General features: G+C 38.1%; 1 protein-coding gene across 4 annotated transcripts in view; it reads right to left on the reverse strand.

Annotated features, from left to right (window-relative positions):
• LOC114319462 (Zn-dependent exopeptidases superfamily protein) overlaps positions 1-26,640 on the reverse strand; it is a 43,793-nt gene that overhangs the window by 16,807 nt on the left and 346 nt on the right. For 2 of the 4 annotated variants that reach the window (XM_028266483.2, XM_028266485.2), the window contains exons 2-10: positions 26,149-26,510; positions 24,582-24,820; positions 15,310-15,466; positions 13,440-13,517; positions 7,543-7,617; positions 7,289-7,408; positions 5,460-5,624; positions 4,778-5,303; positions 1,098-1,254 (exon numbers count right to left, since the gene is read on the reverse strand). In XM_028266483.2, coding sequence (XP_028122284.2) covers positions 1,098-1,254; positions 4,778-5,303; positions 5,460-5,624; positions 7,289-7,408; positions 7,543-7,617; positions 13,440-13,517; positions 15,310-15,466; positions 24,582-24,820; positions 26,149-26,484 — 1,853 coding nt within the window. In that variant the 5' untranslated portion in view covers positions 26,485-26,510. Of the gene's footprint in view, positions 1-1,097; positions 1,255-4,777; positions 5,304-5,459; positions 5,625-7,288; positions 7,409-7,542; positions 7,618-13,439; positions 13,518-15,309; positions 15,467-24,581; positions 24,821-26,148; positions 26,528-26,640 lie in introns of those variants that run through there. The other 2 variants (XM_028266484.2, XM_082882867.1) reach the window with 2 other exon arrangements.

Below are 26,640 nucleotides of genomic sequence, written 5' to 3' on the forward strand. Positions count from 1 at the left end.
TAATTGCTATAAAATGAGTGTAATGTCTTTTGGACAAGGTCTGTTACATATAACATCATTTTATCTTACATAATAGATTAAAAATATAAAAATATGATCATTTGTTGCCGAGTCTGTGTACCCTTAAATCTGATATTTAATAGGTCCAACCTCTAGAAATGCACCCGCCCCTCACCCACACCCAACACCCGTATCCAAGTCCATGTACATATTTGGTCTCCGCGGTTTCAATTCACATACATAAAACCTGGTGCGTTCATATTTGTTGCGAAGTTGACCCTCCATCTGGTATTGTTAGAAAAGCTGACAGAAAAATAACTATGTGATGCACACATGCACTGCCTGATGGGGGTGCACCCCATTCTAGTTGTTCCTATGGTTTGACTTTTGTTACTTTGTTCTCGTACTTTCACATCCAGCAGTTCCTATGGTTTGACTTTTGTGTCACTTTCATCCATGTATATTCCATTTGCACATATATAAGCAATACATACATGCGCCATGTAACCATTTTCTGCTACGATTTCTGACAAAACCAGAAGGAAGGTCCACATTGCAGCAAAAATGAATTGTCACAGTTTTATGTACACAATTTGAATTTCACCACCAAAATGACACAAAGGTCAAACCACAAGGACTGCTAGAGTGATATTTACCCTTAACATCTTCGAGATATATCATGCATTCAAAAGCATGGACACTGTATTATGATTGACATCTAAAGAATCTTAAATCTTATTCAATTTACACAAGCATTGTGAACCTACTCTTTTGCAAAAACTGATACACCAAACAAAACATCATGAATCCCAATCAAATTTAAGTGGTAATTCATTCCATATACCAAATCGTTGACTTGAGTATGATTGAATATGGCATAATTAACGAAAGAAGAGCAAACAATACACCCATGACGTCTAAGGCATTTTCTTTTTTCTTTTGTACCTAGTTCTACATCAACACAATATTACTGTGAGGCTAAATTGACAAGAACATGAACAAATAATAAAATAAAAAAAATATATAAATTGATTTGAAACACAGTGACCCAATTTTAGAAGAGTATTTGAGGTTTCACAAAATGGCACCATTTTTACCTGTCAAACCGAACTGCACTGCCAATTATTAAGCCTGCCATCCGAATAAACGTGCCAGCAGAAATTAAAAAGGGTAAAGATAGGCCCATCAACAGAGTCAGAGTCTTGAGTGGCTTCGGTAACCGGGCTGGGGATAAGGTTGCTTCAAGCAAACCATCTAGATATTCCAGAATATAGAATTAGTCGAAAGAAAAGAACAACAAAATATTGAAACCCAACTTGTGAATAAAAGAGCTACCTTTACAAGAAAAGTTTAATTAGCCTTGTAGAAGCGTTGGACATGTCCAGATCTGACATGCCCGACATCTGTTCATATGACCTTTTGTAAAATTTAATGTATAAAGAGAAATAGAGAGAGAATAAATTGTATGTATTATTGATTGATTTATATTGATTGATTTTTGTAATTGTTGAATTATTGAATGCTACAATGATTCCTATATATAGAAGAGTAGGTGGTAGTAGGTGGTAGATGGAGTAGGTAAAGTGGAGGTGGTAGGTGGAGTAGGTGAAGTGGAGGTGGTAGTGGTGTAGTGGGTTTAGTGGAGTAGGTGAGGTGGTAGTGGTGTAGTGGGTTAGGTTTAGTGGGTGAAGTAGGTGATAGGTTTTAACAGCCCCCGCAAACTCAAGGGGGATAGGAACTAACCAACTTGAGTTTGGAGAGAGTAACAAAACAAGAAAATACATAAAAAATAAAAGAGGATAGGAGACACTGTATGGTCGTGTCAAACCATTGGTGAAGACACTGGATGGTGGTGTCATAACGTTGTAGAGGACACTGTATGGTGGTGTCATAACGTTGGAGAGGACACTGTATGGGGGTGTCATACCGATGTAGAAGACAGTTTATGGGGTCATATCGGACCGTTGTAGCAGACAATGTTGTGACAGTTTACGGAGTCTTGCTGGACCCTTGTAGAAACTAACCGAAATCAATGTCGGGACAGTTTACAGAGTCTTGTCGGACCCATGAAGGAGCTAACCGGAATCAATGTCGGGACAGTTTACAGAGTCTTGTCGGACCCTTGAAGGAGCTAACCGGAATCAATGTCGGGACAGTTTACAAAGTCTTGTCGGACCCTTAAAAAATACACTGTATGATGGTGTATATAGGCTGCCCAAATATATATATATATCGGATATATATAGTGAGCCCTCAAAAGTCGCGCCCTCAAAAGGCGCGCCCACTTCATCAAAAGGCGTGCCCGACAGAAAGCGTCGAGCCATCAAAAGGTGAGCCGGAGACACGGCGAGGCACGTGAGCGACAAAGTGGCGTGTCGGCCGCGTCGTCAGTGTCGATATAAACCAATGCGGAGGCTGTGCTTGAGGCAGAAGCGAAGACAAAAAAACCTGGGAAAAAACTTCTGAAAAACTCTTCATTTTCTGAGAGAGATATTCGTTTTTCTGAGAGATTGCCTCTAAGAGCTGCAAATCTTGAAACACTCCCCTTCCGAACATTATCAGTCTGAAATTGCTATTTCGTTGAAACACTCAGCAACCCAAAAAACATGGCCTCTTCTTCCCGTTCAGCTACCCAGAATATGGCCTCTTCATCCCGTGGTCTACTCACTCTCTTTCCCGACCTCAACGAGTCAACAAGAGAGATAACTGGTGCGGAGGCCCGTGAACCTCAACCCAACACCTCTGTGTTTGCTCCGTTGAACTTTCCGATGCGGTCGGTGGAGCAAAAAATGGCGGTGCAAACTGATATTGAGGCCAATCAGTATACTCTGAAGTCATGTGTGGAAACCATGACTGCGGTCACAAACTTGTCGCACCGGCTGCAGAGCAGGACAAATGAGGTGCAACAGTTAAACTCCCAGCTGGCTCTGCTCCAACGCATGTATAAGGATGCGCGAGCAGAGATAAGTGTGCTAAAGGCAAAAAAAAGGAGCTGAAGCGGAAGGCCACCGTGATGTTCCGATTTGGAGGTCCGCCATATGCTGCAGTGGAGGAGTATGGGGGAGTAAACGTGCTGGGCGGCGTGGAAAACACGGAGGCAGCACCGGCAAGGGCCGCTCAGGACGGAGGCAAGAAGAAGAGACCGGCGGCTGAGTAGAGAAGAAAAATCCCACTGTGGGTGTGGTAGTTTTGTTTTTGTTTGTGTGGGTTTTTTTTTTTTTTTTTTTTTTTTGATGTAAAAGTGTGATCGGGGTTGATCCCCTGATATGAATAAAATGACAAGGTTGTGGAATGTTGTTGGTGTTATTTTGTGGTGTTGTTTTGTTTAATAAGAAAAATAAAATAAAAGAAAATAATGGATAAAGAAAATAGAGAAAAATATTTGTGGATGGGTGATAAGAAAAACAGCAGATTTTTTTTTTTTTTTTTTGGTGGAATATAAAATAAATAATAATAAGAGAATGGAAAATGGGTGATGCTTACTAACAAGGGATAGGGAAAATATATTATAATAAAATATATATATATATATTAAAATAAAAGAAAAGGGTGAAAGAACGTGGATGAAATAAATTAAGAGAAAGGAGAGATATGATTAAAGTGGGTTTGAAAGTGGGAAAAGATGAGAGAGAGGGAGATAGAGTGGGTGCATGATGATGATGTTGGGTCCATGGAGAGAGAGAGAGAGGGATGTCCAAGAAGCTTGTGCTTTTGATAGTTACACATTACCCAAGCTGTATGTGAAGATGCATGTTACTGTCTTACACTTCTGCAGGCTTGGTATTCTTTGTGGGGCACTTGCAACACGTGACATTGAAAATTGTATTCGAAAATGATGACATCTCCAACATGAAACGTCTTGGAAGCAGCCCAGGCCTTGTAATCAATATTCCCAATGATGGTTTAACCAGCGGAGTCCCCAACCTTGTACACTGCTGCCATTGAAACCTTCAAGCCAGCAAACATGGCTACCAACAACAGAGCCACAGCTCTACACCCCACACCCAAATCCATGGCTAAGAGAGAGGGAGCAAATCGGGAAAAAAACAGCAGTGACGAGCAGAAAAGCAGCGCCAAAAACGCCAACGACGACGACGAGTAAGAGTACAACCACGGATATGTGAGAGGCGAGGTGAACGGCGATAGAGGCTAGACGATGATGCGGGTGCCGCCGCCGACATAGCGGAGGAGGGGTGTAAGAAAATGTTGAAGAAGTCAAGGTATGTGTAGAAAATAAGCGGAATAGGTTGAGGTCCGGCGGGCGGCCAAGGCGAGGTTGCCGCCCGCCGGTGAAGCGAGAAATACTAAGGTCTTAACCTTGCTCTGATACCATGTAAAATTTAATGTATAAAGAGAAATAGAGAGAGAATAAATTGTATGTATTATTGATTGATTTATATTAATTGATTTTTGTAATTGTTGAATTATTGAATGCTACAATGATTCCTATATATAGAAGAGTAGGTGGTAGTAGGTGGTAGATGGAGTAGGTAAAGTGGAGGTGGTAGGTGGAGTAGGTGAAGTGGAGGTGGTAGTGGTGTAGTGGGTTTAGTGGAGTAGGTGAGGTGGTAGTGGTGTAGTGGGTTAGGTTTAGTGGGTGAATTGTTTTGTTTTTTTTTTTGATTGACTGTTCATGTGACCATACTTGTATCACAATTCATCTCTTTCATATGAAATCACGGTGTCTATTGTCTAACACATCATATTATGTAGTAGCCAGACAACCATGTTCCTATTTTCACTACCCAGGCTATAATGCTTGTAATGTTTAACTTACATGCAAATCCAGGTGAGACTAGCCAAACAAGAGGTAAATAGGAAGAGCCAATCTTATAATAATTTCCCATTATCAGTAGAACAAGCCACTGCACCAAACCAGCTTTAAAGAGCCATCTTTCAGCATCCAACTTGGCCAAATCAGCTTGAACAACGGTAGACAGAGTCCTTCTTCTTCTGGAAGATACATCCAATAAATATCTTTGGAGAATGAGATAGCCAAAGTGTTGGCCAATCAATGCCCCAAGGAGAGCAGGAGCAGCAAATAGACCAACTGCCAACCATGGACTTGAAATAAGGGGCATTGGTGATGAAGATATGTGTGGTAAAATAAGGGCAACAAGAGTGGAGAAACTTAATGAACATATCCACATAAGGATAACACTCAAACATGACAAGGCCAATGATATCGCAGCTGAATAACCACCCATTAGCAGTGATGTCATCCATATCAAAAGTGATTGCACTATCACTGAATTATAAAGCATACTGGCATAACGTTGATGGTAAACAATCATGTACGTCCCCTGAGAATTGGCATTACACAAGCGATAGAAAATGACATCAATACAAACTTGATTTCAAAGCAGTAAAATTTCCCAGCAGAATGAAAATAGTGGTCAAGAAGAAAACAAAAGGTCAAGTCAAGAACAATAATCAAGTTTCAATGTTCAAAAGGGTACCAAAATGTCAAAAAATATAGCAGTGTCCTGGCCAGTCTTTTGAAATGCATCCATTTCCTTGCCATTAGGAATATGAGAGGAAGCAGCAGCATGAACCAGAAATGCAAGCATATTATCTCCAAGATGCTGAAGTGAACCCGGTTTCAAAAGCTGCAATTTATCATTCTGCATGTAGAAAGAGTTTCATATATTCACAGTAAATTACATAAGACAACTAAAATTACCTTGCCTAAAGATATTATATGCTGCAACACCTTTAGACTTATTAATCACTTCAAGTCATTCTACAAGTTGTCCAATGTTTCAAAAGAGGTTCCTTAGATTTTTAAAATTTTGTTTTATTTTTGTATTTGTATTTTTGATTAGTGAGCATTCGATTGTTTTCTAGTTCAAATTAAAGGGGGAAAAAAATTAACAATAACAAGTACACAAAACAATTTTTGCTTTAAAATTCAGTTTCTCTTTTTCCGCCTCTGCATTCCAAGCACTACATGTGTACATTCTCCTCTCCATCATAAGGGCAGAACCCATGTCATCCACCCCAGTGTTATTAAAGGCACATTGAAGCGCCAAGGTTTCCTAGGGCCTAGGCTCAAGGCACAAGGTGAAGCGTGGATTTCATTGAAGTGAGGCTCATGTTGACGATAAATAGATAATTTAATATAAGAAAATAATTCAAGGTTTAACACAAATAACATGTAATATTAAATATTTTAAACATAAATATTAACAAACAATATTTTATCATATGCAAATAATTCAAGGTTGCACATAAACACAATCATCTAACTCATAAATCTTAAACATTTGAAAATAGCGACAAAATAGAAGTGTCTTCCAAGAGAAGGAAATTGAGGAGACGAAGAAGAAGAATAAAGACAATTGTTAGTCTGGTCAAAGAGAAAACTCTATCCAACCAACGTCTTTGTATAATTTAAGGCTCAAAAAGTGTTGGGTGGCAATGTATGTTTAAGGGTTGAATCCCTTGTAGCAGCATGTAAACAAAAAGGCAATGAGATAAACTGAATTAAGGGTAGTAATTGTAATAAACAATAAACAAAAATTTTAAAAGAAGCGCACAAGTTCTGTGACTTTGAGCCTAAGCCCAAAGCGCACGCTTCATGCACCTTTGTGGGGCCTGTTTTACATTGCCCGGCCTGAGATGTTCCGAAGCGCATTGACTGCGAGCCTTGGGCCTAGGTGTGCCTTTAATAACATTGATCCACCCAGATGCCACAATGTTACCATCTACTGAGACAACTTTAAATTGTATGCTGATTGATGTTCTTATAAATCCTAAATAGGAGTTTAACTTTTTAAGTCATTCAAAATATCGCTTAACAAACGCTAGAACAATTCTCCTGGTCAACATACCGAATCCAAAGCAAGAATTTTAGGTATCCACCTGCCCCATGCACATCTATCAAAAAATGCCACCTCAAACAGCAGCACATTGCGGCATGCTGTGTTACCTATTGATTTACCAAAATGTGGAATGCAGTATACCACTCTTCATAGAAGTGCCATCTACAAAAACACCTGAACAGTTTTCCAATATATGTCTAACACCTATATCATTTACAGGTCAAAGAAACAAACATGAAATCCCATGTAAAGTCAAATTATGAGATTCACAACTGGGCACAACTTTGATGACTACGATTTGTACTTCGGATCAAAGTAGTTAAAGGGGAAGCACAATCTTTGTGATTTCTGACTCAGCAATATGTGTTGGTAATTTGACCGAGTATAGTATGTTTACAACATCCACTGCTAGAATATAGGGAGGATTTAATAGTATATAAATTCAAATGAATAGCGATGATAACCTTTGTGTGATATACAGCAGTGTTATCTAAGTATGCAAAGTCAAGCCCTGAAAGACCTGCAACCTCTTTGTACACTTGAAAATCCGTTGCAGATTTTATAGCTCCAAAAGTGAAAACATCCTGCGGCACTAAAATTCACTTCAAACGTATGTTCTGGTACAGATCTGAAGGAAAGATACCAACTAGGGAAAGAAAAGGAACTCCCATATTTCTACAATAATATGATCTTTCTAAAAAAGTAGGACTTTACAGACCTGTGCAACGATTTGGGCAGATGGATACTTTGCCACAATGGCAAAGTTTTCGATAGCCCATGGATGAGGACCAGCCTGTAAAATGAAGAATGAAAAGTAAGGGAAAAAGGGGAAGAAAAAAAAACCAAAAAAAAAAAAAAAAAAACACAACTTTGCTCAACAGATAATGGGATCATAAGCCGTATATAATACATAAAGAAAGCATTGTTTATCATTTTGTCTACAACGGGTTCTCAATGAAAAGAAAAATGATGGAATCAAGAATCAAAGAGAGAATTGTAGAGAGGGAAGCTCTAGAAACTCTAGAGCGAGAAGCCCTTGAAGCAATCCCAAAAATATTTAGTTACAAATGATCATAGGTAGTTACAACTTACAAGATACAGACACTTCCACTAAACACTCACACGCTCTGTGCATGCCACTTACATTAAGAAAAAGGGGACTATTCAATGTAAATATGTACTAAATGAATAACCGAGGAACATATTAGAATAGATAAGTCAATCAGTGCTTTGTACGTTTCCTAGATTGTAGCTTAGCAATTAGCCAACAAATAGAGAGGCAACTTATGCTTCCAGATCAAATGATCTATTATCAACTAAGTACAATCATCTAAGACCATCCAAGGCCAACTGACGAAAGTTCAGATTAATCACAAGCAATCTTATTTACACGGGCATATATATATATATATATATATATATATAACTTGGAAAATATGAGGAAGAAGAACTCCGAAAATATGAGGAAGAAGGAATATATTTATGTTATATTCAAAACTTCTTATTTTACAAGACCAAATGACACTCCTTATATAGGAGATATTACAAACATCATTATAACCCATTATATGCCACTTACATATTATATATTACCACTATCTACCACTATCATATTATATACATGCCACTATCTATCACCAACACCACTATCATATTCTATACATGCCACTATCTACCACCAACACCACTATCATATTCTATACTTGCCACTATCTACCACCAACACCACTATCATATGCCACTATCTTATTATATGCATTAACACAAATTTCCAGCACTCCCCCTCAAGCTGGTTTGAAGATATCTTCTATAGCCAGCTTGCTAGTCAGCTTATCAAATTGCTTCTTGTGTAGTCCCTTTGTTAGCACATCAGCTAATTGTTCACCTGTTGGAAGGTAGGTCATACAGATTATGCCAGCATTGATTTTCTCCTTGATGAAATGTTTATCCACTTCTATATGTTTTGTGCGATCATGTAGAACTGGATTATGAGCTATAGATATAGCTGCTTTGTTGTCACAATAGACCTTCATAGGTGTCGGGTGAGAAAGCTTTAATTCTTCAAGAATTCTTTTAATCCACATTACTTCACAGATTCCATGGGCAACAGCTCTGAACTCTACTTCTGCACTACTTCTAGCTACCACATTCTGTTTTTTACTCCGCCATGTAACTAGGTTCCCACCTACAAAGGAGCAGTATCCGGATGTTGATCTCCTATCTGTAACACTTCCTGCCCAGTCTGCATCTGTGTATACTTCAACTTGAAGATGTCCATGTTTCTTGAACAGTAAGCCTCTCCCTGGAGTTCCTTTCAAATATCTTAAGATCTTATAAACGGCCTCAAAGTGCTCTGCCCCTGGTGAGTGCATGAACTGACTTACCAAGCTGACTGCAAAGGCAATATCAGGCCGCGTATGAGACAAGTAAATCAATTTCCCGACAAGTCGCTGATATTGTTCCCTCTCTTTGACTTCTTCAGCCTTAGCAGCTTGTAACTTCAAGTTAGGCTCGATCGGAGTCTCCACCATCTTACAACCAAGCATACCTGTTTCTCCAAGGAGATCAAGAACATATTTTCTCTGATTAACGAATATACCTTCCTTGGATCTTGCAAATTCCATTCCGAGGAAATACTTGAGGGCTCCCAGATCCTTAATGTGAAATTCTTTTGCGAGTTTCTCTTTGAGGGCTGCTAACTCTGCTTCATCATTACCAGTTAAAATGATGTCATCAACATAAACAATCAAAATTGCAATTTTACTGTTTTTTGAATGTTTATAAAATATTGTGTGATCTGCTTGACTTTACGAGAAGTCACAACTGATAACTGCCTTCCCAAAGCGTTCAAACCATGCTCTTGGTGATTGTTTGAGTCCGTATAATGACTTGTTCAATCTGCATACTCTGTCGCTTCCAAGTCTCTGTTCAAATCCCGGCGGTAGGCTCATGAACACCTCCTCTTCAAGATCACCATTGAGAAATGCATTTTTAATGTCAAGTTGATGTAGAGGCCAATCTGAATTTACTGCAAGAGATAACAGTACTCTGATGGAATTTATTTTAGCAACAGGAGCAAACGTCTCCTGATAGTCGATCCCATAAGTTTGAGTGAAGCCTTTAGCCACCAGTCTCGCCTTGTATCTCTCAACGCTTCCATCTGCGTTACATTTTATCGTAAACACCCATTTACACCCAACTGTTTTCTTGTCTTTGGGTAGATCAACTATCTCCCAAGTACCACTTCTCCTTAAAGCATTCATCTCCTCCATGACTGCTAATTTCCAATTCGGATCATCCAATGCTTCCTGTATATTCCTTGGAGCAAACAAGTGTGAAATCCTAGATGTGAAAGCTCTATGGTTTTTAGACAGTCTTTGATAGGAGAGGTAATTTGCAATAGGATGTTTAATGCAATTTCGGACACCTTTCCTAATTGCTATAGGAACATCAAGGTCGGAAATAGAAGGAATAGGATTACCTAAAATTTCGATGCCAGAACTCGGGTGGACATTCGGGTCATTAGGATGGACATTCGGGTCATTATTCCTCAAATGAAATCGCTTCCTAGTATAAACCTGAAGCTCAGGATTTAGATCATTTTGTAGTATTTCTCCCCCTAAACAAGAATCTTCTTGACTAGGCACCATAGAACTTGGTTTTCCTAAGTGATCATTATCAGACAGATGTGGTTTTTGTGTAGGATAAATGACATTGGGGAGCGGGATAGAAATATCCCAAAAACGGTCTTCTACTCCACTTGTCTCCCCCTGAAGAGAAGTGTTGGGAAAATAGGATTTTGTTTCCACAAATGACACATCCATACTCACATGAAATTTCTTGGTTTGAGGATCGAAACACTTATACCCCTTTTTGTTTGAAGAATAACCCAAAAAAACACATTTTATAGCACGGGGGTCAAGTTTTGAACGAAATTGACTAGGAACATGAACATAGGCAGTACATCCAAAAACTTTGGCGGGTAAATCAGAAAACAACCTCGTGTCAGGAAAAAAAGTTTTGAGACAATCGAAAGGTGTTTTGTATGTTAACACCTTTGTAGGCATCCTGTTTATCAAATAAGAGGCTGTTAAAATTGCTTCACCCCATAAATATTTAGGAACATGCATGTAAAACATTATAGCACGTGCTACTTCAAGTAGATGTTTATTTTTTCGTTCTGCAATGCCATTTTGTTGAGGGGTATCCCGACATGTAGATTGATGAAAAATCCCATTTTTTTTCAAAATCTCACCCAACTGCTCATTGAAATATTCTGTTCCATTATCAGAATGTAAAATACCAATTTTGGTTTGAAATTGGTTTTCAATCATATTGTAAAAATTTGTGAATAAATTTTTCATGTCAGATTTTTTATTCATCAAATAAATCCAATATAAGCGGGTATGGTCATCAATAAATGTAACAAACCATCTTTTACCAGAAAGAGTAGTGATTTTAGAAGGGCCCCAAACATCACTATGAATCAAATAAAAAGGTTTGGAAGCCTGGTAAGGTTTTGGCAAATAAGTAGAGCGATGAAATTTTGCAAAAATGCAACTTTCACAATGAAAAGAAGAACAATCAATCCCTTTAAATAATTCTGGAAATAAATGTTTCAGATAAAGAAAACTAGGATGTCCTAGCCTATAGTGCCATAGCATTATTTTTTCTCGAACAGAGATTGAACTAGTACTATTAAAGCTCTGAGCTTTTTTATTACTAATAGGTACTTCATCAAAGTAGTAAAGACCTTCAAGCATCCTAGCACGCCCAATCATCATCCCCGAGTTCTGGTCCTGAAATTCACAATGGGATTCAAAAAATGTAACACGACAATTAGAATCCTTAGATAGTTTACTGACAGACAAAAGGTTACAGGCTAAGTTGGGGACGTGAAGAACAACATTGAGATTAATTTTCTCAGTTAGTTTAATAAATCCTTTTCCTGCAATAGGTGAAAAACTACCATCGGCTATTCTGATTTTGTCATGACCAGAACAAGGGAAATAGGTACTAAATAAATGGGAAAAACTAGTCATGTGATCGGAGGCACCGGAATCTATGATCCACGGAGAGAAGTTTAGGCAAGAGAAGGCTTTAGGATTTCTACCTGTTTGTGCCAACAAAACACTAGGAGTACCGGATGAGGAGTTGGATTTTATCAGCTTTAAGAATTGATCAATCTGCTCTTTGTTGAAGGGACCTGAATCGGCTTCATTGGCAGTAGGAAAGCCATGATTCTTCTCTCCTTGTTTGCTGCTTTTCCAGTTGACAGGTTTGCCATGGATCTTCCAACACGTTTCGCGTGTATGGCGAGGCTTGTTGCAAAAATCACACCAGACCCGTGGCTTATCATCAAACCTGCGCTGGTAATTTGCAGCCTTGTTGGCCGCAGCATCGCTAATTAAAGCAGAAATTTCAATTGATTCACCAGTACCTTTTTTCTTAAGCATGACGCTCCTTCGGCTCTCTTCCCTTCTGACTTCGGCAAATACTTCGCCAATGGATGGGAGAGGAGGTCTGCCAATAATTCTTCCTCGCACTTCATCGAACTCAATGTTGAGGCCGGCAAGAAACTTGTAAATACGGCTGTCTTCCACAGTTTTCTTGTGGTGGTTGCAGTCGTCAACCGATTTCCATTCGTATGTGTTGAAGATGTCAAGATCCTGCCACAACCTTTTCAACGAATTGAAATATTTGGTGACGGAATCATCTCCTTGACGAATCTCTCCCAACTTCAAAGTTAATTCGAAAACTTGAGATTGATTTCCTAGGTCAGAATACATCTGACTAACATTATCCCACAATTCTTGTGCAGTAGGATAGCACATGTAATTAGAGCTTATATCCTCCTCCATGGAATTGACCAACCATGTCATAACCATGGAATTTTCAGCGTCCCAACTGTCGAACAGCGGATCATTAACAGCAGGAGCCTTCTTGTCACCAGTGATGTAACCGATCTTTCCTTGCCCACGGATATACATCCGGACAGATTGTGACCAGCGGAGAAAATTATCACCATTTAGGCGGATGGTGGTGATTTGGACAGAGTGAGAGTTTGACGTTTTCACCGGAATGGCAGCGGCAGGGGTTGAAGTGGTTTCGGACGTGACTTCCGACATGGCTATGACGGTTTTAGGGCTGCTGTGTTTTTTGTAGCTCTGATACCAACTTAGAAAATATGAGGAAGAAGAACTCCAAAAATATGAGGAAGAAGGAATATATTTCTGTTATATTCAAAACTTCTTATTTTACAAGACCAAATGACACTCCTTATATAGGAGATATTACAAACATCATTATAACCCATTATATGCCACTTACATATTATATATTACCACTATCTACCACTATCATATTATATACATGCCACTATCTACCACCAACACCATTATCATATTCTATACATGCCACTATCTACCACCAACACCATTATCATATTCTATACATGCCACTATCTACCACCAACACCACTATCATATGCCACTATCTTATTATATGCATTAACACAAATTTCCAGCAATATAGAGAGAGAGAGAGAGGGAAAAGGAAAAGGAAAAGGAAAGAAGTAAAACATAAATGTATATATTGGTAATTCATGAGCCAGACCTGAAATATACCAGACTTCCCTCCAATACCCATGGCCTCCAAGTCAATAGCCAAACGAATAGTATCACTCCATGGATGCTGCGTTCATAAAATAAAGTTATGCTACATCATATGAAATACTGGGTTTCACTTGAATTTGCATGCTTTTCACAAAAATTGAGCTACATTAAACATAATTTTTGGGTAAATTATGCAAATAGTCCCTATAATTTACACGATTTGTCAATTTGGTCTCTGTGGTTTTAATTTGCTCGATTTTACCCGTTAATTTAACGGATTGTGTCATATTGGTCCAATAAATAACGGTCGTTGGGTTTGGTGGACGGAAACTCAAACGATATGTCAATTGAGCCCCTATAGTTTACACAATATGTTAATTTGGTCCTTGTCAAAATCGACCAAATTAAAACAACAGAGACTAAATTGACACATCGGGTAAACTACAGGAACCAAATTGACACATCATTTGAATTTCTATTCACCAAACTTAATAGCCATTATTTATTAGACCAATATGACACAATCCATTAAATTAAACGGCAAAATCGAGCAAATTAAAACAACATAGACCAAATTGACATATCGTGTAAACTACATGGACCATTTTCATAATTTACCCTATACACCTACAATGTGCCCTTATGAAAGTTCTCATAATCAAAGAAAAAGTATAATCAAAAGAAAGACAATAGTTATAACTCAACAAACGGATTCCATGCATACTTACCAAAAAAAGGGGAAAAAACAGTACCCCCACTGTCAGCAAGTGTATGTAAAATCAAATTATCCTTACCCTAGTATTTTCCCCACTGTCATGTCTGCAACAAACCACCAATGTTGATGTTTTCCCAAAAAACTTTCCTTTCTCATTCCAGCACTCACAAATTATATTTATGGTACCACTCATCCTGATATAACCTCAATAAAGTTGGCTTGGAAGAGAATGTAAACAAAGGAAGCTATTGATTTAGGTGCCATTGAGATGTCAGGTGATTTAGGTGGTTATGGAGGTGATGGCTGATGGTGACAATGAAGCTGTAGCAATTGGTGATGATGGTAACTGCAAGGCCAGAGAGAGAGAGAGAGAGAGAGAGAATCTGCAGAAGTTCATGACCAAAGGCCTTTAAAAGAAAGAAAAAAGGGGGGGGGGGGGGGGGGGAGGGGGTTGTGTTTCTCATGGTTTGTACTGTCTGACCCACAGTTAAATAGTTAAAGAAGCAAAAAGAATAACATTTTTTCCCTTAAAAGACTAGGAGAATGCTAACCAGCTTCAAAGCTGAAGTAGATTAGCAAACCATAAATATATGTGCATACCTAAAGGAAATAGATATGTATTACATATTATATGATTATCAACTTCTCTCAAGGGTCAAAATTTTGTTACAGTATGTTGTTTCAGTCAACTTGGAAAGAGAAACATTTCAAAAACATAAGAGAAATGACAAAAAGAATTTGAAGATGTACCAAAATATTTGGAAGCAAAAACTAAGAATGTTAATAAATTCTCAATAATTAAATAATTAAACATGTTGAGATCTAGGAATATTAAAAACTCATTAAAAAAAATATATATTTAAAGGCTTAGTTAGGGAAAGGGTTTGCCAAATAAGGAAAAAAAAAAAAAAACATAAAATGAATTAGTTTGGTTTGGTTGCCACAAGCTATTATTTTCAGCCTTAATTCTAGAGAGAGAGAGAGAGAGTTTGCAATACACGAATATCAGCTCTTTTAATATTACCTATTAAAGAAGAAGATGCCCTTCAACCACTCAAGCTAGTTTTAAGGAAAAGATTGACGATAAAAACTAGAAAAAGAAATTAATAAACAAATCAAACTAAGAATAATTAGATACACCATAAATGGCCCAAACCTGAGTTATAAAGCTATGAGCACCATTTAAGCCCTCCTCTTCACCAGTATTAAATAAAAATATGACTGAATTCTTAAATCCATGAGCCCATTGAGAAATTCCCCGAGCAAGCTCCAACATAACAGCTACACATGAACTACAATCCCCAGCTCCTTCCCTAAAATATACAAAATGGGGTGAGTCTATTATTACTAAGAAAGTATTATTGAGAACAGGGAATAAAAAATATTCTATGATTCAGATAACCAGGTTGAGTGTACCCCTTTTTTAATCAGCAAGGTTGAGTATACTGTGTATGCAAGGGTATCAACGAGGGTAACATACTGAATTGAGTCTCATGGGCCATAATATTTGTGTCAAATATCTGTATGATAGATCATGTGGGTGGGAAAAACAAAATGATTCTTTTCAAGAAAATCCATTCCCTTGAAGGAGGTACTTGAAAAGCTAAAGCAGCAACTTCATTAAGTCTCTAAAACAAATAAGCTTGAAGATATGCACTCTTGCAATTGCAGCCATCAAGTGTCAATTTTCTCATGCAACTAAACTGTGTAAACAGAACCTAGGCACTGATCTCCTCTAGCTCTGGGCATGTTGCAAACCGAAACAGCACCATTTGGACCAACCAAACAGGAAGAGGTTGGAATGTAGAAACTACAAGTACATACCAAAACTGGACTTTAGAAACCAGCTGGTTTTGGCAAGTCTTGAGATGCAGAAATTCAAGCCATCACATGACCACAAAAATAAAGTGGATGACAATTGGTGGAGCAATACAAAGCGGTTGCAAAGGCAACATCGTTTAAGTAGGCAAACATGTGAATCTTGTTAAGGTGGGATCTTTGTTGTCTTTGCTTGATGGTTTGTTTCACTATCTCCAAATGTGAGTAAAAAGCGGGTTTGGCTTAATCATTCATCTAAAAATTTTTCATGCAAATCTATCTTTGAAATTCTTATTTATAAGCCAATTGTTCCTTTTTTTTTTTTTTTTTTTTCACAAGAGAACTTGGAAAACAATTGTGCCTCGAAAGGTAAGAATTTTTATGTAGTCTTTGGCTGATGAGAAGGTCATGATGAATGATATTTTCCAAAAGAGGAGACCTCGTTGCTTTCTTTGTGCCCAATGATGCATAATGTGTAGAAGGAGCAAGGAGTCTTTAGATCACTTATTCCCACTTTGCCAAATGGCTTTGGATCTTTGGCATTCTCTTTCATATGATTGATATCCCTTGAGTGGCACTGGGCATATGTGCACACATGATATTTATTGACTTCCGAGGTTGTGGGGGTAAAAAGAAAGTAAAAGTGCTGTGGTGTTGTGGTATTTTTGCAATTTTTTAGGTTATATGGATGGAAAGGAATGCAAGGATCTTTAAGGACAAGTTCAATGATACAGCGTCTTTGTGGGATAGGCCTCATTGTGGGCCTCTCTTTCAACTTCATTTAAAGGGACTCCTCTAATTAGATTTCTAGAGCTTGGAGAGCTATTTGTGATGTATAAGTTTGCCTTCTTCGTATTGATTTGAGTCGTCTAGTTTCTTTTGATTAAGACTGTTGAAAATTTAATGTATAAAGAGAAATAGAGAATTGTATTATTGATTGATTGATAGATACAAGATTGATTGATTACAATTCCTATACAATCTATATATAGAAGAAAATGTGGTAGTAGGTGTAGTGGAGGTGATAGTGGGTTAGGTGAAGTGGAGTGTGTGGTGAAGTGGAGGTAGGTGAAGTGGAGTGTGTAGTGGAGTAGGTGAAGGTAAAGATGGGAAATTCTAACAGCCCCCCGCAAACTCAAGGAGGATAGAAACTAACCAACTTGAGTTTGAAGAGAGGAACAAAACAAGAAAATACATAAAAATAAAAAAGGATAGGAGACACTGTATGGTCGTGTCAGATCATTGGTGAAGACACTGAATGGTGGTGTCATAACGTTGTAGAGGACACTGTATGGGGGTGTCATAACGTGGTAGAGGACACTGTATGGTGGTGTCAGACCGATGTAGAAGACAGTTTATGGGGTCATGTCGGACCGTTGTAGAAGACAGTTTATGGGGTCATGTCGGACCGTTGGTGAAGACAATGTTGTGACAGTTTACGGAGTCTTGCTGGACCCTTGTAGAAACTAACCGGAATCAATGTCGGGACAGTTTACAGAGTCTTGTCGGACCCATAAAGGAGCTAACCGGAATCAAATGTCGGGACAGTTTACAGAGTCTTGTCGGACCCATAAAGGAGCTAACCGGAATCAAATGTCGGGACAGTTTACAGAGTCTTGTCGGACCCCTTAAAAAATCGCATCCTCAAAAGGTGCGCCCCATTTGTCAAAAAAGGCGTGCCATCAAAAGGCGTGCCCAAATCATCAAAAGGTGTGCCGGTCATGATGACGAGGCACGTGGGCGCCTTGGCTTGCGTGCCTGTTTGTCGGCTGGTGGTAAGAGGCGCGCGATGCGCGTGGCTGCCTCGGCTATAAAACGGAGGCTGAGGCTGAGGCAGACGAGTCTGAAACCTCTGAACGCTCGGAGAGCTTGTCTCTGCAAATCTTGAAACACCCGGAAACCAACCCGTCTCTGAAACACTTAGCAACTCAAAAAACATGGCCTCTTCTTCCCGTCCAGTTACCCAGAACCTGCTCACGCTCTTTCCAGAACTGAACGAGCCCACAAGAGAAATAACTGGTGCGGTGGCTAGTGAACCGCAACCAAACACCTCTGGTTTTGCTCCATTGAACTTTCCGATGCGGTCGGTGGAGCAAAAAATGGCGATGCAAACTGATATTGAGGCTAATCAGTATACTCTGAAGTCATGCGTGGAAACCATGACGGCGGTCACAAATTTGTCGAACCGGCTGCAGAGTAGGACAAATGAGGTGCAGCATTTAAACGCCCAGCTGGCGCTGCTCCAACGCATGTATAAGGATGCACGAGCAGAGATAAGCGTGCTAAGGACAGAAAACAAGGAGCTGAAGCGGAAGGCCACCGTGATGTTCCGATTTGGAGGACCGCCATATGCGGCAGTGGAGGAGCAGGGAGTAAATGTGCTCGGTGGCGGGGGAAATCCGGAGGCAACACCGGCAAGAGCTGCTCAGGACGGAGGCAAGAAGAAGAGACCTGCAGCAGAGTAGAGAAGCAAAATCCCGCCTGTGGAGGTGGTTGTTTGGTTTTTTTTGTTGTGGTTGTTGTTGTTGTTGTTGTTTTTTTTTTTTTTTTTTTTTTTTTATGTACAAATGTGATCGGGGTTGATCCCGGAGATGAATAAAATATGGTTTGTGGTGCAAATTTGTAAACAAACATATATATATATATAGGAAAATATAAAAGAAAGTGCGCTGGATTATTTTTTTTTATTTTTTTTTATTTTTTTAATGAAAAAAAAAAATAAAATATATATATATATATATTTTTTTGGTTTTTTTTTTTTTTTTTTTTTAATAATGACGAAAAATAAAATAAAATAAAGAAAAGGAAAGTGGGGTGTGGATGAGTGGGGATAATATTTGATAATGATTACGAAAAATAAAATAAAAAAAAAAAAAGGAAAAGGAAAGTGGGGAGAGCACCAACTAAAAGTTTTATAATAAAAAAAATAAAATTGGGCGGTGGATGGGCAGAGAGAGAGTAAAAGGCAGCATGATGATTTGATATAAATAGTAATAAAAAAATAAAAATTTAGACCATAGAGAAAACAGGGTGTCGTGTGCTGTGCAAAGAAGGAGTAAAATAATAGAGAAGAAAAAGAAAGTGGAGTGGGAAAGTGCTAAACCAAAATAATAGAAAAGAAAAAGAAAGTGGAGGGGGAATGTGCTAAACTAAAACTGCCGAGATAATGAGATCTGGTGGTGAGGGAGGACCTCATGTCGACAATGGCAGATTGGTCTGCACCCAACTGGATGGCCTCTTGGCTTGCCCTTATAAACCGCGACACAGCACCCCTCACATACGCATGAGCGTCCGTGACAGCCATTTTCTTGCGCATCGCAGCTGGAAAACTGCGCAGAAAGTGGTCGCCATTAAGAACAGCAGCCAGTTGGACTACCGCGGTCTGAAACGCGGACAACCCACGATGTACATCTGCTTCTGTTCGTCTCAATGGAGCCACATCGGGCAGAACCTCTGGGCAAGTAGGTCGGGGAAAGGCTAAGTCGTCAACAACCGGCTCGAACGTGCCAGCCCAGGCATCTCTGTGAGTCAAGAATTTAGAGGACAGGTTGAACATTGTCTTGATCGGCGCAGGGATCGAAGAAAGCGCGTATTCTGAATTCGGAGCAGGGCCTGTGGGGATGCTTATGACAGTGCCGTTCGTGAACCAAGGAGAGACCATAATTCGGCGGCGTCGGCCAGAGGAAGACATGGCGGCGGCGGCAGTGGGGGTGGTGGTTCCATAGTGAGAGAACCCGAGAGCAGATACAGGTGTGTATGTATACATCTCCCAATGTATGCCGTGTGTGTGAAAAATTCTAGCGGATTAGATTGAGGTCCGGCGGGCGGCCAAGGCAAGGTGGTCGCCCGCCGGTGAAGCGAGAAATACGAAGGTCTTAACCTTGCTCTGATACCATGTTGAAAATTTAATGTATAAAGAGAAATAGAGAATTGTATTATTGATTGATTGATAGATACAAGATTGATTGATTACAATTCCTATACAATCTATATATAGAAGAAAATGTGGTAGTAGGTGTAGTGGAGGTGATAGTGGGTTAGGTGAAGTGGAGTGTGTGGTGAAGTGGAGGTAGGTGAAGTGGAGTGTGTAGTGGAGTAGGTGAAGGTAAAGATGGGAAATTCTAACAAAGACTCCTTGTCCTCTCTTTGTATTTCTTTTTATCTTTAATAAAATTATTTATGTTGCTGATCAAAAATAACAAAAATATTTTTTTTAAAAAATAAAAATAAATAAAAGGGCAGCGCTTATTATGTATGGTTAGTTCCATTTCCTTGAAAGCTTAATCTTTTGGGGGCAATTTCTGATTTTTGGAATCAAAGCTTAGGTTCTAAGAGGTCTTGGATTCATGTTCATTCATCTACACTAGTTCCTCATTCCTCATATTTATTGTTAGTTTGTTTAAACCAAACCAAATCAAGCCTTAAGTCCCATCAAATGAGGTCGGCTGCATGAATCCTTTTTCTCCACTTGACTCTATCCCAGGCCATTTTGTTAGTCAAATTAAGGAGATTCATATCTCTATTTACTACACTAGTCCACGTCAATCTAGGTTTACCCCTTCTTCTAACACTATCATCTACCGTCACTGTATCGCATCTCTTCACTACTACCTCTGTTGATCTCCGTTGTATATGATCAAACCATCTCAATCTATTCTCTCTCAACTTATCTTCTATCGGTACTACTCCTATCCATTCTCAAATATACTCATTCCTAACTCTATCAGTTCTAGTCTTGCCACACATCCACTTTATCATCCTCATCTCAGCAACACTCATTTCCTCTACATGTTGTTTCATAGTTGCCTAACATTCCGTCCCATACAACATCACTGGTTTAATAGCCGTTCTACAGAACTTCCATTTTAGTCTAATGAGTACTCGTTTATCGCACAGTACTCCAAACACACTCCTCCACTTGAGCCACCCCGCCTTAATTCTGTGGACCACATCTACTCCAATCTCCCCAGTCGTTGTGATGATCGATCTTAAATAACAAAAATCTTCACTCTTAGGTAGTTCTCGGTTCTCAATCTTTACTTCTCCTCTGCTTCCATTGTGATTGTTACTAAAATTACGCTCCATATACTCTGTCTTAGTTCTGCTTATCCTAAATCTTTTAGATTCAAGTACTTTTCTCCAAATCTCCAACTTCGTGTTAACTCTTTCTTTAGTCTCATCCACTAACACGATATCGTCTGCAAAAAGCATACATCATGGCACATCATCCTAAATATCGCGCATCAACTCATCCATAACTAAAGCAAAAAGATAAGGACTTAAAGTTGATCCTTAGTGTAACCTTAGCAAAATTGAAAATTCACTCGTCTCTCCAGCAGGCGATCTAATAGTGGTCACCACACCTTCATACATATCCCTAATCACATCAATGTAACCTTTTGTCACCCCTTTCTTTTCTAACACCCATCAGATTATATCTTGAGACACTCTATCATATGCTTTCTCAAGATTGATAAAAATCATATGAATGTCTCTTTTCTTCTCTATACTTTTTTATTACTCTTCTCGAAAGATAGATCGCTTTCATTATTGATCTACCAAGCATAACCCAAACTGATTTTTTGACACCCTTGTTATATCTCGCAATCAACGTTCCATCGCTCTCTCCCACACTTTCATTGTGTGACACATTAACTTGATTCCTCTATAGTTGTTACAATTCTGAACATCTCCTTTATTCTTATATATTGGCACTAAAATAATCTTCTTCCACTCCTGTGGCATTTTCCTAGTCAACAAAATCTTGCTAAATAACCTAGACAACCAAACAACTCCCTTCTTACCCAAACATTTCCAAGCTTCAATAGATATATCATCAGGTCCTAAATCCTTATTCAATTTCATCTTCTTAAGTGCAAACTTTTCAAAGTCCCTAATCCTATGATAGAACCTATAGTCCTAATTTTCCTTATTACTGCATATTTCCTCCCTTTTTGACCTACCTCCTGTTCCTCATTTAACAACTTCTCAAAATAACTCTTCCACCTCTCCTTAATCTCTTCATCTTTTACCAACACCTCAGAATCCTCACCCTTGATGCACTTAACCTAATTAAAATCACTTGTTTTCCTTTCTTATCTTAGCAAGTTTGTATATCCTCTTCTCTCACTCCTTACTATTTAGTCTAGTGTATAGGTCATCATAGGCATTTAACTTAGTCTCCCTCACTACTTTTTTAACCTCCTTATTGGCCAATCTGTAGCGCATAAAGTTTTTATGGTTCGATTTTGGTCTTGTTTCACAGGTTTAGTGGTTCGGTTACGGTTCTAATCTTTCTATAACTGTAGGAACTGGTTCGGTTCCTGATTTAATCTAAAACCGGACCAATCTGATCTGTGAACAACCTTGAGTAATGACATATAGTCTTTGTCCCAATTAATTGGGATTGGCCATGTTGATTTGTTTCATCTAGTTGGTTTTATTAAAAGCCATGTCCTCTATACCAATTATTTGGGATTGGCTATACGGATTTGTTTCATCTAGTTGGCTCTACTAAAAGCCATGTCCTCAGTGACCTATACCCTAACATTTTCATCTTCAAGGTTTGTTAATTCTAAATCAACATGGCATTTAAGTTCTTCTATTTACCAATTAACCTTAATCCAACTTGTCATTCATGCAAAAACCCTAAAACTGAAGTTTTTGTGTTCATACAATAGTCCCTCTCTTTCATCCCAACCCACAGACATTTTCACATTTTTACCTCTATGCTTGATGACCTTTGCACATTTTACCTTGTTAACCAACTTACCTATAAAAGGTTATAATTTAAGATATGATATTGCACATTATTTCCTGTTTGAATATTATAAATAAGTAAAATTAATGTGTTTCTTATTTATCAAAAATAAATAAATAAATAAATAAATAAAATAATGTGTTTCTTGCCTTTAATATATTGAATCAGATACAATAATACGTATTAAGCCAATATTTGGTTTAGGAACTTAAAAATAAAATAAAATAAAATAAAATAACCCAATATTTACTTCTAATACAAAAATTAAAAGCTAATACCAAAGCATATGCAATATTCAAAAAAAAAAAAAAAAAAATTCAATTAAGATATGCACCTTCAAAGGACTTATAGGCATGCCTTATCATCCATTACAATTCAATTTTTCAAATTCCATAATATCTTAAGCAATGAAGTATACGAAATAATTTCAAACAATTTATGTTCTGGTAAGATATTTTGATGCCCCTCCTCCAAAGAGGCAAAAAGGGCTGCGAAAAAGGTGAGATGATACTTAAGTTCTCCCTCTCTCTCTCTCTCTCTCTCTCTCTCTGTGGAAATTAGCTAAAAATATACATGTGCTTCAAGGCTTTATGTTGAGTTGAATTGATTTTATGTGATTGTCTAGTAATACTTGGCAAAACGAATGTTGCCAATACAAGAAACCACAAATCCCGGTGGGGGTGTGCTACATAGTATTAGCCTGAACTAGATTAGGAGAAGCAATGAAGAATAGTGTCACAACAACTAGTAAAAACCCTGCAAGTTGAGGGCCCTAATAAAAGGGTTAAGATAGACTGGAACATAATTAAGAGCTTTTATCTTGATTCACATTTATTAGCATACGTATGAATTATGAATGAGAATAGAACATACTGAACCATCAAGAAGGACATGGATCAAGGTAGTGAAAAATAACATGATGACTTGGATTTACATGAAGATATGGCTGGCCTGGAATAGGAGAAATTAGAGGAACAAAAGATCCATGCAGCAACCCCAAAAAATGGAATTAAGGCTTGTTGAATTGAGTTGCATTGAATAACAAACTGAAGAATAGGAACATTTCGAACCACAATATTCAATAGAAAGACTGCAGCTCTGTGTGTATTGTGGACAATTTGGTGAGAGTGGAATCAGAGAACCTTTGAGGATATTAAATTACTTTTGTCTAGCATGAGAGGATCTTTACTCCTGTTATTTTTTTTGGTTCAGGGAGGATTGTCCTTTCACTGTTGCATCTTTTGTCCAGTTTATAGGCAATTTGTGCATGCCTATGGATATATATAGGTTGTGCCCTTTGAGTGTATAGGATTCGCCCCCTTAAGGCAATTTTTGTTTGTAACTATTTTACTTATCAAAAAAAATTCAAACAATTTTCCTTGGTGGTAAAAAGACAAAATACAGATCACTTTTACACAAGCCAGACAACCAGAAATTCAACAAGCGGCCAACACTGTTACAAAAAGTTTGAGATGTTTGAACAGTGCTGCATTTCCTATTCCTTTGATTGTGACAAGATTAAGATCTAGAGAATACCATATATCCTTTTAAAAAGGGAAATCAGTAAAATGCACTACTGTTTTCTTATTTTATTTTTCTCATTCGATTTCTAGTATATGCGATATAGGCACTTGCAAATACAAATACAAAATATAAAAACAGTTGTTAAAGATTTCATGATAACCACCAAAAAAATAAATAAATAAATAAATCAAGAAAAAAACTAATGTAGATAGTTATTACTTTCCGGTGCCCATATAGATTCATTTAACTTAAATTAACACACATAATCTAATCTAAAAAAAAAAGTATTCCAACAGGATAGGACCGTAAAGACAGAGGAAACATACGTTGAAAAATCAGTATCAATATGGGAGGAGATCAGAATAGCACTTTCTTCTGCTTCAGATGCATATTTTGGCGATATTCTCACTACAATGTGATTTAGATCTGAATAGACAAGTGTTCTTCCCTTAAAAAGGCCACCAACCAGCTGATTGGCACCAGAGTTTGCATGGAAAAAATCCACTTGAACATCAACTTCCCAATGAGCTGTTTTCTTTATATTTTCTGATACAGCCAAGACATACTGCAGAGAGATGCATGTTAAAAGAAGTTTTCTACAAGATACAATCTCAAGAAAGCAATCACCAAATGGCCATTCTTAGACAAAAATTTTTAGGAATAAGGGAGAATAAATGAGCAGAATGTGCACCGACCCAAAATTATGAGATCAGACAAAAGTATGTATGCATACATAAGGACGATCATAATTGACAGCATAAAAATGTAGTGTTAATTCTAGCTCTCATGCCTAAAGAAAATGTTCAGCTTTTATATTGAAAGGCATCAAAAATTAAAGATACACTAATGCACACAAGCAATATACCAGGACAATGCAAAAGTAAAATCATACCATCATTGTCAGAACCAAACCAGCCGTCAATTCATGTGGTGGCTAGTTCGCTAGTTCAACCCTGACCTAGCCTGTCTTTACCCAATCTAGCATGTGAATCACTTAAATGTAAGTAGTTCTAGAACTTCGACAAGAAGATGCATTGAAGATCAGTTGCACCTTGTTATTAGGAATAAAAAGATGTAAGGTTCAAATCTCACCATCACTAAGCCTCCGCTTTATTTCTTGCACATATTTCACATTTCTAGTTCTTTTTGTGATCACACCTGGTGAACAGTTGCTGTTCAACTGGCTGAGCTGGTTGGTTCTAATAATAGTGAATCACGGCCCAATGAAACCAGAAGAGAATAGAACAAAACTGTTACAATCTCGTTTAATCTTCAATTTAAAGCTTTAGATCATGAATTATGCTCAGTGTTCATATAGATTGAATCACCACACATAAAAACCTTTCATCACTCCTTTTATCCCTTCACACCATGTCAGTTGCATAACCTAGCTGATATTGCAGCATGAAATTTTGTGGAAGCTATTGGATCAACGGGGGTTAATGCCATCAAAGCTACTTTGGAGCTCGTGGTGGACTCAATGGTGTAGAAAACTTGCGTAAGGGTTGTAATTCCATGTCTAGAGGCTTGTAACCATTTGACTACACATAGTGGATTTGATTTGGATGTTGGGATCGCAATTTCTCCCGTATAGAAATGGGCTTCTGTAGGGTTTTCACCTCAAATCTATTGTCTCCTGATTAATTGCTTTTTTATTTTGCATGATTTGTTGAATTGATTATTTGATTATTTGAATTGATTAACAATTTCATATACTTTCAGAAAATAAAATTAAATTAAATAAGACCGTAAAAACATAGATTTCAACAATGTAATGGCATATATCAAGGTGTAGGATTCATAGATAGGCTGTGATCATGCAGCTACATTCAACAAAAGTACATTGACGTTCATACAAGCTTTGCGAGAAACAAATTAATTCTACATTCTAACCTGCACACCAAGATCAACAGCATCAGAACCGACAGGACGTGGGCCCAAACCAGTCAATTCCTTTACATGATTCATGGCTTCTTCCTCAGAAAAACCCCTCTTGCCTGCCTGATCAGCAGTAAGAGGCATAGGCAAAGTCTCAAACTGATAATGATAAACAGCCCAAGAGCCATATATCACCAGAACAAACAGTGCCAGTATCGCATATGGTGACCTGTTTCGAATTCTAACACTGTCACTGGTTTGCGGTCCCTCACTAACACCAGGAACATCACTAGGCTTATGACTAACCGCGGGATTTGCTGTCCCCGAAGAACTTGCATTTTTCCGTTTCATTCTCACAAATATGATTAAGCAATCACCTGATCAAGATAGCTATTGGAAATAAATTACAATCATCATAGAAAAACCAACCACTTCTGGTCCTAGAAAACTGAAAAGAAAATAATCACGTCAGGAAAAAGCTATATCAATAGTGAAAAAATTTTGATT

This window comes from Camellia sinensis, chromosome 8, assembly GCF_055761805.1.
Source record: "Camellia sinensis isolate YWXY chromosome 8, ASM5576180v1, whole genome shotgun sequence".
In the NCBI taxonomy this organism is placed as follows: Eukaryota; Viridiplantae; Streptophyta; class Magnoliopsida; order Ericales; family Theaceae; genus Camellia; species Camellia sinensis.